Here is a 12,040-nt window from a genome sequence, read left to right as displayed (position 1 = left end):
TCTAATTTCTGCCTGTTTGCCTTTGTTATGCAAAATATGCTGGTTGTGTAAAATACATTTCTAAGCACTTGCTTTGATTTAGAACACCTGCACTGTATCTAAATGTAAATATAAATCTATATTTGAAATGCATGGTTAAGTGCAATAGAAAAAAAAATCTAGATTAAAGCATTCCTAATGGAAAACAAGGAGAGTGTGTATCACACTAATGTATCACAGTATATCACAATAATGTTCAGTAAGTGAAGTTTGAACAGTATGTGAGGCTTGCCGGGCTGTATTTGCACCAAGATAGTCTTACATTTTGCAGCACGACTACATTAGGGACATACCATGAATAATTCAGAAAGCTTTCAACAGACTGAATATAAACTTGGGCTTGTAATGAGTCTAAATTCCTCTACCACTGTCAGACTACGGATGTATTCATATCCCCTGCTGGGCCAGAAATTGTTTGGAGAGACTTGTAGAGGAAGCTGTGAGTCATACCATACCGGTGTCTCTCTTTGTCACAGATTGCTAACCTTCACTGCTGTGCAGAAAGATAATTACATTACTGTTATGGGAAGATAAGTCCAAACTGCTATTTTAAGTATTTGAATGACTTTGTTTTGATTACAAAGTAGCTAGAATATTCACTGCTGTCTTTTCAAATTATTTTTACATGTCCTTCATTTGGAAAGCCATATGGCTTTGTTTAAATTACTTACTCACCCACAGTGTAGAAAATGTCAGACTGGTATGTTATTAGAGGGCAGGAACAGAACAATGGTGTGCATATTTTGATATCATTGCTATTGTTTAGAATGGGTTTGGGACTCTGAAGGTCTTAAACCCCAAGTTTTGGCATCACTGGCATAATTGTTATGACTTACTTTTTGTTTTTGCTATGAGACAGTGTGTAATTGTTGCATATCATTTGGCATACCAGTAAAGTAAATAACAGTGTATATAAGATTCCCAGTGAAAATATAAACACAGGTCCTGTGGTCACAGTCATTTAATGTTGTAGAATTATTGAAAAAATAAAGGTAGGTAAATAACTTTATTGGCCTTGTATTATTCAGTCCCCACAATATATTAATTTAAGAATGAAATTTCCATTGTATCATTTCAGACTCCCAGCTAAAACAGTTGTATTGAAATAAACCATTTATACTGTGATATCACAAACTCTTATACTTTTTTTTCCCTACTGCAGGTTTTGTGAGTCTCCCACAAGTGATCTGGAGATGAGGAATGGCCGTGGTCGAGGTAAGCGAATGAGACCGAATAGCAACACCCCTATCAACGAGAACAGCAACTCATCGGACAACAAGGGCACCACCAACAACAAGACGCGTGCTGCCTCCAACAGCAAGGGCCGAAGGGGTAGCCAGACGCCATCAGAACGCCGCACCCCACCTAACAGCAACACAGAGGACATCAAGGCCAGTCCTTCTTCAGCTGGAAAACGCAAGACCAAACCAGCCTCAGACATGGAACCCAATTCCAGTTCAGAGGACACCAAAGGCAACAAACGTATGCGGACAAACTCCAACAGTGGAGGGGCGGGACCAACAGGTCTCCCTATCCCTTCTATTAAGACTGAGCCACTACCACCTCCCCTCGATCGCAGCTGCCCCTCTCCAGTTCTTATTGACTGCCCACATCCTAACTGCAACAAGAAGTACAAGCACATCAATGGTCTCAAGTACCACCAAGCCCGTGCCCACAATGATGATGACATAAAGTTGGACTTAGATGCAGACAGTGAGTATGGAGAGGACTCAACTCTCCACCCTGAACCAGGGAACTGTAATGGAGCATCTATCTCTCAGAAAGGATGCTTGTCTCCAGCACGTTCAGTTACTCCAAAAGGCAGGAACTTTGATGCTCAAAGTCCTTCCCCATCTCCTGGCAAGTTTGGTTCAAAGCAGAGTAAAAAGAAAATTGCTGAGACAGATCCAGAAACGGGAGGTACACCGATGGATGGGTGTGAAGATGGCCTATGCCTCACTGATGAGGCCAGCAACGATGGTGTGGATGATAAGAGGGGATCAGAGAAATCCAAAAAGGGTAGCACTGGTACAAAGGCTGATAAAATGGCCCAGAAAAATATGAAGTCACCACGACCCATTGGCCCTGGAACGACAGTATCCCAGCAGATGTACTCTTTTCCTCCTGCAAACCCAAATTCTTCCCCGGGGCTTGCCCCAATGATACAAGGAATCCCCAAGAGTCCCCAAATGAAGGGCACACAGCCGAAGCCCCCTGCCATTGGAGATCCTGCCTCAAGTAGCTCCAAAGACAAGAAGAAGAAAGACAAGAAGAAAAAAGATTGTGGGAAGGAGGCTGACAGCCCCAAGCCGCCGGGAAAGGGAGGAAAGCTAGAAGAAGGAAAGCTTCCATACTGTGAACCTGCTGATCAAGGAAATAAGGGGGAAGGACTCCTCAATGGTGCCTCAGATCCTCATCAGAGTCGCTTGGCCAGTATCAAGGCTGAGGCTGACAAGATTTACAGCTTTTCTGACAATGCCCCTAGCCCATCCATTGGTGTAGCCAGTCGAATAGATGGCACTGGGATGCCACAGCCTCTGACGCCACTTCATGTGGTGAACCAGAATGGTGCTGACAGCTCTTCAGTCAAAACAAATAGCCCAGCATATTCAGACATTTCAGATGCTGGTGAGGATGGTGAAGGGAAACTAGAAGGTGTTAAAGTCAGGACAGAGGACCAAGCCATCAGGGAAAGTGTCAAAAAAGCACTCTTTCCAAACCAGACACCGAGCAAAGATTCCCCTTACTATGCTGGCTATGACACATATTACTCACCCAATTATGTCAACCCAAGTCCCAGTGGGCCCAATCCAGGCACGCCAGTGGCTGAAAGTCAGGTTAAGATCAAAAAGGATGATGACCAGGACCAAAGTGAGGACAAGGTCAAGGTTGAGGTTCATGAAGACCGTAAACCTGACACTAGTGCTCCTGGCCACCAGCAGCAGCAACAGCAGCAGCAGCAGCAACAGCAGCAGCAGCAACAGCAACAGCAGCAGCAGCAACAACAGCAACAGCAGCAGCAACAGCAGCAGCAGCAACAGCAGCAGCAGCAACAGCAGCAGCAGCAACAACAACAACAACAACAACAACAACCCTCAGTCATCCAACAGCGATCCAACATGTACATGCAACCTCTTTACTACAACCAGTATGCTTATGTCCCCCCGTATGCATACCATCCTGATCAAGCCTACCATAACCACTTGATGAGCACCAACCCAGCCTACCGGCAACAGTACGAAGAGCGGCAGCGACAGATGGCTGAACAGCATCGTGCTGCTGAGAAAAAGTCAGACGTAGCCATAAAAGAACGAGAAGCCTCCATGAAGGAGGAGTGGAAACAAAAGAGCCCAATGCCACCAAGCCTCTCCAAAGCCCCAAGTCAGTCAGATCTTGGAAAGACACCACAGCCCCCAAGCAAATCCAGGGACTCACCCTCTGAACCCTCCTCCAAATCCCTGGGAAACATAAAGGGGGAGGACCCAAAGTCCCAGCAAGCTGAGGGGCTAAAAATGAAGCTGACTGAAGGGGGCCACCATGGAAAGGATGACTCCAAGCAAGCACTGGAGTCCAGAGGTCAGGCAGGGATGGAGCAGGCCATGTGGTACAGACAGGTAAAGACCAATGTTAGACTAAATGCTTCTTGATCTACTGTGAGACTGTTGTTGTTTTAATATCTAGATGCTGATTTGTGCTGACTTGGACCTTCTTTCCCACCTTTACAGTACCCCGAAAGCCAGAAGCCCCAAGCAGAAGATGAGCACCAGCAACAACAACCTCGATGGAAAGATGAAAGGGACAGAGAACGGGAACGCGATCGTAAATTAAAAGACGACAGGCCCAGGCCCAAGGACAGTCAAAGTGGGCCCAAGGAGGACGGCAAAGAGGGCAGTGATCCCAGAATCACTTCTGAGGACCACAGGGCCATGAGCAAAGACTCTCGTTCCAATCCCCACATGCAGTTCTCATCACCACTAGCACAGCACCAAGGCTACATGCCCTACATGCATGGTTACCCCTATGGACAAGGCTATGACCCCAACCACCCTGGATACAGGGGCATGCCCTCAGTCATGATGCAGAATTACCCAGGTATGACATTAGAATAACTCCAGATATTTTTTTTTATTTGAACTGGTGATATTCACAAGCTCAGTTCACCTAGTTTGTAATATTCGCTTGGTTAGTGAGTTCAATTTTTTATTTAATGCAAGTCATCAGTGGTTCCTGTAGTTTTCTTTTGGTCAAATACATGCTGGACTAACATGAGCAGTGATTTAGAATGGTGATTAAGCTGTTGTCTATCTACCTATGTTTTTAAAGTGTACACAGTGGTAACATATTCAACATGGCTCTAAGGATTTGTCAGTGTAGCTTGATTATTTCTCTCAAGTCTGCATGTACCAGTCTCAGCAGATTCTGTTTTGTGAGTGTTTTGTGATCATTTTATTCATAACTGAACTCAGTGCAGCAACTTTTGTTTTTCTTGAAATTGAAGTTATGTGAAATCAAAATTGTAAAGCAGCATGAAATGATGATCTGGTTAAGCCTATTGAGTGCGCAGCATTGGAGTAATCTGCAAGTAAGTCTGTTAGGAACATAGGTCAAACAAAAACAATCCTCGATTGACTTGACCTAATAGTGGTCCTGAAAAGGAGTATTACATATAATTATGATTTTATATATAAAATTGCAAGCTCTTCTAATACTATGCATGCTACATACATTATGGTATATTGATATTAAATCTGCAAAAAAACACATACCACATAAAATGAGTGATTAGACATGGCCACTTTACTATTAATGGCTTACATACAACATCAGTGTGGATGCAGTAGAGAAAAATGCTGGTCTTAAGCCATTTTGGAAAATATGCTGCTACTAGACTGTTAAGCTCTCAATACTTGGCCTTAGTAAGTGGGCAACGTGACATTTTGTCCAGAAGTTGAAATGGATTGGTTGGTCACCTGAAATCAATTGTGTTGACTGTTCAGGCTGATCGATGTGAGCAAAGGGAATGAGAATTAATGGGAATAATCAATCATCAGTTGTCACATTTTGTATTCCATATAAATATAAATAAATATTTTAACCACAAATTTTCTTCATGACTCTTAGGTTCATACCTACCTGGAGGCTATCCATTTTCTCCATATGGCAGTAAGATGGCCGGAGGTGAGGAGGCCAGCGACAAATCTCGCGCTAGCCCCACAGTCACCAAAACAGCAACAGACTCCAAAGCCCTGGATATCCTGCATCAGCACGCCAGCCAATACAAGAGCAAATCCCCCACAGTAGGCGACAAGCCACCCCACGACAGGGAGAGGGAGCAGGACAGAGGAGCCGGTGGAGACAGAGATCGGGAAAGGGAGCGCGAGCGGGAGAGAGAAAGAGACGTGGACCGACCACGATCATCACCCTCCCAGCGCATCATGCCCTCTCACCACCACCTGGGATACCCCCTGCTCTCAGGGCAATATGACCTGTCCTACGCCACAGGTCAGTCACTCGTCCCATTTCTGTTATTTGACAGCGGAGTGTGTTACAACTACCTCAAAGTAGATGAATTTCTTAAATAAAAAGTCCCCAAAGTCCAGAATACTTACTGCAAGTACATGGAGACTGTTAAATTATGGCAGATCAGCGGTCTAAATTCAGAAGCTAAATAGGAAATATCACTGATAGCCATACATTTTCCAACTCGCCATAGGTCTCTCCTCATCAGGTGTTGTTGCCTGCCAACAAGCAGCAGCCCCCTCCCTCTACCCACCACCACGGAGGTGAGAATGGTAAGACCCCCTTAGCTGGAGAGGCACGCAAAAGACTGACAGGGAGACAAAACACAAGCCTAATGAGACACAGATAAACCGAGAACAGTGTTTGTAAACCTGACAAATGCAGGCGGCAGACATTGTTAGTTAACAGTGTGTTTCTTTGTCCTGTGTTTATTTGATCTGAAGTGAGAAGAACAACCTGCTCTACTCCTTCCTTATAGTGTTTATGTTGCAGACTCACAGCCAGCAACCTGTAAAAAAGAAAAGAGAGAAGGAAAAAAAAAACACGAATCCTGGCCAAACAAAGCCTTCACTACTCTGCTGCAATCTAGTACAATGTGCAGTGCAGCATTTAGCCCCCTCAGCTCATCCATCCTAAGTAGGTCCTCTGAGGACAAGTGGATCACAGTGTTGATAATAGAGATGTGGAATGAGCCTGCCAGGACACGAAGCCAGAGCAGGCTGCACTGACATCTAGTGGGAGCTCTTTTACATTACAACTGAGGAAATAAATAAATAAATAAATACATGTACACATCTCGCCAACACTAATGCAGTCTATGAAGCGTATAGTATGAAATTTTTGTTGAAATCAACTCAGCTCAACTTAAATCTTCAGCTGTATGATTATTTTGTATGCTGCCATTGAATTGTACGGCAACTCTCCGTATATTGCAATGCAGTTCAACAGCACCACACACTACATCCTTCCCAATATACATACAGTTAAACCAACAAGCAGTTTCACAAAAGTTGAACAATATAGCTTTTAACAAGGTTGAATTAATTGCACTGTTGTATGAGACTGTATTAGATTCAGCCACGTGTACCTAATAAACTGGTGAATGCATGTTGGCTGCAGGTCTAACACTTCTAACATCTGACTGCTGGCTGATGCGGAGAAGGAGTACAGAAATGTGTGCACTGTTTTAATATAGACACCAGTCTTTTCTTTTTGTTCCTGTATTTATGTAAAGGACCAAGTGGTAATGGTAATGAATGAGTCTTTCCTTTTGTATTTTTCACAGGGAAACCTGACCGTCACACCTCAACCCTGCAAAGATTCATGTGACTGGCTCACATGAGAAGAAAATCTCCCGGGTGTTACTTTTTAGACATCAGTTGAATGGTGTTTCTATCTATATTTTTAGTTCTTCTGCCCTGAGGCTAGGCAGATTGTCTTTTTTTTTTCTTCCCCTCGTAAATGACCCCAAATTTTCCAGACCTTGGACTGTAACAGGACTGATAATAACCCAGGTTCAAAGCCATCACTCTGCCTCATCACGCAGAGGAAACACCAACCCGCTGATTATCTAGTCTTTGCACTGTCAACAAATACAATGCAAAAAGAGACTATTGGACTGCCAGAACAGCTTTTTTCTTGTTTTTGTTTTTTGTTCTGACTTTTTTTTCTTTTTTCTTTGACTGCATTGTTTTTTTTTTTGTCACACGCAGAAAGAAATTGGCAGGGGATGTCGGGGAGTTGGGTGGCTCGTGATGGGAAAGGGGAGTCAAACTAAATTAAAGACTGAAAAGAAAAAGTGAATCATATTGAAATGATTTCAACTCTGTCTTTGGCTTATCGTATGCCGTGAAACAACAGTATATCCTTAACTTGACAAATGTTTGGCTATATTTCGTGGGGAGAGGGAATATGGCAACAGCTGCTTTCTTCAGAGACTTAAGAGCCTGAGACTGAAGTTTTTTTTTGTTTTTTTTCATTTTCCATCGTCATTGTTGATTCCCACGCTCTTTGAACCCTCAGTTCTTGTTTCAGGGATGATGTCGTCATGTTTTGCGAAGGGACCGCGTACACCTCAATGGAGAATAAACACTATTCATGTTTTCTTTTCTCAGTAATACTTTACTCCATATCATTGTGTTCATCCTTGAATGTGTCTACCGCTGGTATTAGCAGTCCTGTTTTTCCTCCCGATAAAAGGGTCACATCTGTCTTTACGCTCACTCGAACGGCGAAGCCACATTAGCAAGCGATGAATTCACGGGGGCATTGTCATCACTGCATTAAGGCCACTTGTGGGTGTTTCGGTGTTTCACTGTAAGATTGTGCTTCGTTCAGCTCGTCTAGTTTGATTGTTTTCTGTAAACAATGTGAAATTTCACTCAACTCATGTATTTTTCTGCTGTAATATAGACTTCTAGCCTACTTTTATGTGCATAAATGTTTCTATTTATCCTCGCACGCAACTGTTAAAAAGGTGTCACTGTTAAATAGCTTTCGGTCTTCACAGCTTTTAACGTCATGTGCTCAGATCATCTATGCAGCAGAGTCCCCAGACGTCTCGCTGTGCTTCTTCTTTGCCCCTGCTTTGGTTATCTTGATTTCTTTTCTTCTTCTTTTTTTTTTAAATTTCATCTCAGCACATCACAAGCTTGGTTCACAGCTCCAGTCATCCCAGCATGCATTGTGCCATCAGACTGGTTCCAGGCCGCTGAACCGCTGCCCACACCTCGGATCTCTTTCAGCGATTCAGCGGCAACTCAAACTGACAAGTTGGATTGAGTGAAAACAAAAATGGTGAATCAGTCTGATCTTTAGGGTATCATGCATTTCAGTGCTTCGCTTGCTCGTGTGGCTTCACCATAACACTTTCACCTCGGACAGCTGTGTTAGCATGCTTTCCCGACCAACAGCTAGCTTTGGATCAGTCCAAAACTGGGCCAACGAGTCTGACACCTCAGACACCAGTTTGCTTTGTTCAGTTGCTGCCTGGGCTGCGAGATCAACTACTGGCACATTAAACAGGAGTGCACGAAGTGACGCAGAATTGTTGTAACAGCTGTTACTGTCACAGAACAGACGAGCCAATCTGACACAGACGGGGAACTTCAATAAAGAAGGAAGGGCGGGCCAGCGAAAAAAAGCTTGGAGCAAAAGCTAGCATGGTTAAAAACAAGTGAAACGGGACATTGATCACGCCCACATGATTTGAAGTAGGAAGCCTCAAAGTTGCCCAGTCAGCTGAAAAGCAGCACGCTGCTCTTGGCTTTCCTTCGGATCTCAAACTGGTGTTGTCACTCTGTGAATTCAAAGTCTGTTTAACTTTAAATCTACACTAAAAGCGACTGGCCAGTTCTACCAGAGGGGCCCTCTTGGCTTTAAATTACAGTTCTCTTATACCTCAGGGGTTGTAAGTGAAATTCTCTCCATGTGCTGTTTGCATTGATTTGAGAGGGCTTCAGTTTATAGGTATGAAAAAAAAGCACATTCTGCTCTGGGCTGGATGTGCTGTAGTGGTTCATTCACAAATGACAAATTGGCTCAGGATAGGGAATTGTTAAAGGTTTTATGCCATACCGTGCTGTTGTGGGTTGTGAACAGTCTTTACGTTCCTCTGAAGCATTATAATGAGAGTAGAATATTGACCATGTTGTCATTAAATTTAACTTTATTGATTTTGGTTTTATCACTTTTAATGTTCCCATTGTTGTAGTTTTTTCTAATTTAATACTGTATGTGTTAAAGTCCATAAACCACCAGTTAATCTCATGCCTAACACCTTCTCAAGTTGGATGTTAGCTGTTTGTTGAGACACTTCTCACGGTTACGGAACTGCAGCTCTTCATTTTGAGGTTTTTGGACATTCCCAGTAAATAAGTTGCCAGTTTCTCGTCCCACAGGAGTTTGCAAGATGGTATCTCTTTTGACTTTTTGCGCATTTTAAAGAAGAATGGCTGACATGAATAAGCTGAATGTGGTGGTGTTTGACTTGTACTTAATCTGTGAGGGTAATCTAGGCAGCTGTAATGTTGTCATTAAAGTCAGTGGGGTTTTAGTACCAGCAGACTGCATACAGTTATATAGTTTTATCAGACAATGGTTGTGACAAGTGCATTTGTTCTCTCTCTGAGAGTAGTAATGTTATCTCAGTAGTAAGCAAAGCCCAGTGAAAATCATATATACTAAAGTGTATGAAAAGCCAGAGAAGTAATATTTGCTATCAACATATTGGAAAGTGCTTGGCTCTTGTATGTTGCAGGACTGTATTTGTTTCATGGTGAAGAGTATATTTATTGGCCAGCAGTTGTCTCAATTGGTGCCTAGTTGAACATTCTTCTGTGAAAACACAGAGACACTTGCTTGTTTGTCCTTTCCTGACCCACCTACTGTCACACAAACCCTCCCCCCCTCCCTCCAAAGTACCAGTTCTGGTGCTTGCAAGGATGTTTACAATGTCTTCATTTTCTTTCTGTGTGAGAAAATTCAGAACTCTTCACCCTGTCCCCCTTTCTCTCGCCCTTCAGGAGTTTGTGTAAAGTGTACATTACCATGGTTCTTTTTTATACAATACTCTGTAACTTGCCTTTGTAAATTTGGGCTGGAAAAAATAAATCTTTTTATGAGACAATCTGTCCTGGAACTGCTCAATGGCTCCTGCTCCGTCGATGCAGTGGAATTAAGATGATACTGTTGAGTGATCCTAATTTTCCTCTTTTTAAAAATCTTATGTTGAAAATGTTTGTGAATCTGATGTATATCAAGGTGAAAGATGATTTGTGGAGGTAATATCAACCTTGAAAGTCAGGGAAAAAGTCATGACTTCACATAATCTTAAATAGACATTGGACGTTAAACTGATTTAGAGTGTTTAGTCTGCAGCCAAGCATCCAACATTTCTATTTAGTTAATCCTTTCCTGGAGAAGTCTAATGGATGATGCTGGAAATACTTGATAGAATATGGAAACTGCACTGTGGCATTCGGCCACAGGAGAGCAGTGTCTATAAAGAGGCCACAGCCGGTCTCAGCAGGATCATCCTGTTTCAGGAAGTTGCTGCTGACTAACTCATTAAAGGCCTTTCTGAGGAGGTTTGGTTGAACACAGTATACAGGCCATTTAATACTATATACAGTCAATGCTGTTAAGGAAACACTTGTCGATTTTGGTTACATTGTCAGATGTTTTTAAGGTGTCAGTTTGAGTTAGTGTGTAGTCCTGGAATGATATTCATGTGTTAAAATCCCCCCCAAAATGTTTTGATATTGTTGTTTCACTGTGCAGACTGATGTGCTGTATTTGCAGTGTCTCATTCATCTGCTGAAGGAGGAACCTTTCTCACCTCAAGTGCCCCGTGGAGTTTTCTTGTAAACCAAAAACGGAAATACATTCAGTTTTCTCACCAAAACACATTTTGTGTCCCCTTGAGTTCTAACAGACTTTGTGGGTGTGTTTCCTTCCTCATCTGTACAGAGCCCATTTTTTAAAGGATAACTTGGTATGTTAAACCCTGTGCCCTATAGTTTTTATATATATGTATTTTGGGTTCAAAATGACTAGTAGATACAAAAAGTTTTGGAATTGGTCCAGTAGGTCGTCACAGCTAGCGGCTGCAAACGGGCTGCCAACAAGCTACAGTGGCTGTAATGTAACCCTGTGGGGCAACTTCGCCTCGTTTTTACCACAGACAGGCTCATGTTGTTATTCAAAGTGTCTGACAACATTATGGAAATGATCTTTACAGAGAGAAACCTGTAAGAGAATATTTCAACCAGAAATAACTGTAGAAACACAGCCACCAAACTCCAGTGACAAAAAGAGTAATTTTATTTTATTTTTTAGTTAGTTTGAGTTGTTGTGTGATTTTGATGTTTTTAAGTGTTTGGATCCAGCCCAACATGCTAAAACACTCATATATCCTTTAAATATTCTTAATCCAGTATTGTTTACGTCCGTATTTACTTATGTGTGTGTACCAGCAGGATTTTATACCAGTTGTCTTCCATAGATTGTGGGTTTTCCAGTCGGGGAGAAGGAGTAGATGTAGTTTTGATAATATGAGTGGCGCAAACTTCTCAAATGTGAGGCGTTTATTAAAATTAAGCAATTTCAAGATGAACGTAGGCTCTAGGAAATTATTATTTTTCACTACCTTATGACAATTTCTAGACAGAATAATAATAAGATACAACACCAGTTGTAACTCTAGCAGCATGTTTGACCAGGTGTCAAGAGTTCGCTCTCTCCACCGCATCACTTACATTCACGCTGTCAAAACTTTATGTGCGTCTGCTGTGGCATTGGCTCCTATCAGTCAGTTAGGATATTTTTAACTGCCCCTAATGCTCCTGAACTGATGGAACGCTCTGTGCATTAGCATAATGCAACATCAGTGACAGGCAGTGATTACGCCGGGGATGATTTTGTTGAGTGTAAATGTGAAATCTGATTATCCTCCATGCTCTCAGCTCGGCAGGGAGAGAGG

At 42.5% G+C, this 12,040-nt stretch overlaps 1 protein-coding gene across 3 annotated transcripts in view; it reads left to right on the top strand.

The window, feature by feature from the left end:
- The window catches only part of znf609b (zinc finger protein 609b), a 72,339-nt gene extending 62,151 nt beyond the window's left edge, over positions 1-10,188 (top strand). For 2 of the 3 annotated variants that reach the window (XM_070849430.1, XM_070849354.1), the window contains 5 exons: positions 1,202-3,653; positions 3,765-4,131; positions 5,161-5,541; positions 5,753-5,831; positions 6,845-10,188. In XM_070849430.1, the coding sequence (XP_070705531.1) occupies positions 1,202-3,653; positions 3,765-4,131; positions 5,161-5,541; positions 5,753-5,826 (3,274 nt within the window). In that variant the 3' untranslated portion in view covers positions 5,827-5,831; positions 6,845-10,188. The remainder of the gene's footprint in view (positions 1-1,201; positions 3,654-3,764; positions 4,132-5,160; positions 5,542-5,752; positions 5,832-6,844) is intronic. The other variant, XM_070849509.1, reaches the window with a different exon arrangement.
- The last annotated feature ends 1,852 nt before the right edge of the window (positions 10,189-12,040 follow it).

Source organism: Pempheris klunzingeri, chromosome 1, assembly GCF_042242105.1.
Source record: "Pempheris klunzingeri isolate RE-2024b chromosome 1, fPemKlu1.hap1, whole genome shotgun sequence".
Classification (NCBI taxonomy): Eukaryota; Metazoa; Chordata; class Actinopteri; order Acropomatiformes; family Pempheridae; genus Pempheris; species Pempheris klunzingeri.
The sequence above is the reverse complement of the archived record's forward strand: the minus strand, read 5'-3'. Positions and strand labels throughout refer to the sequence as shown.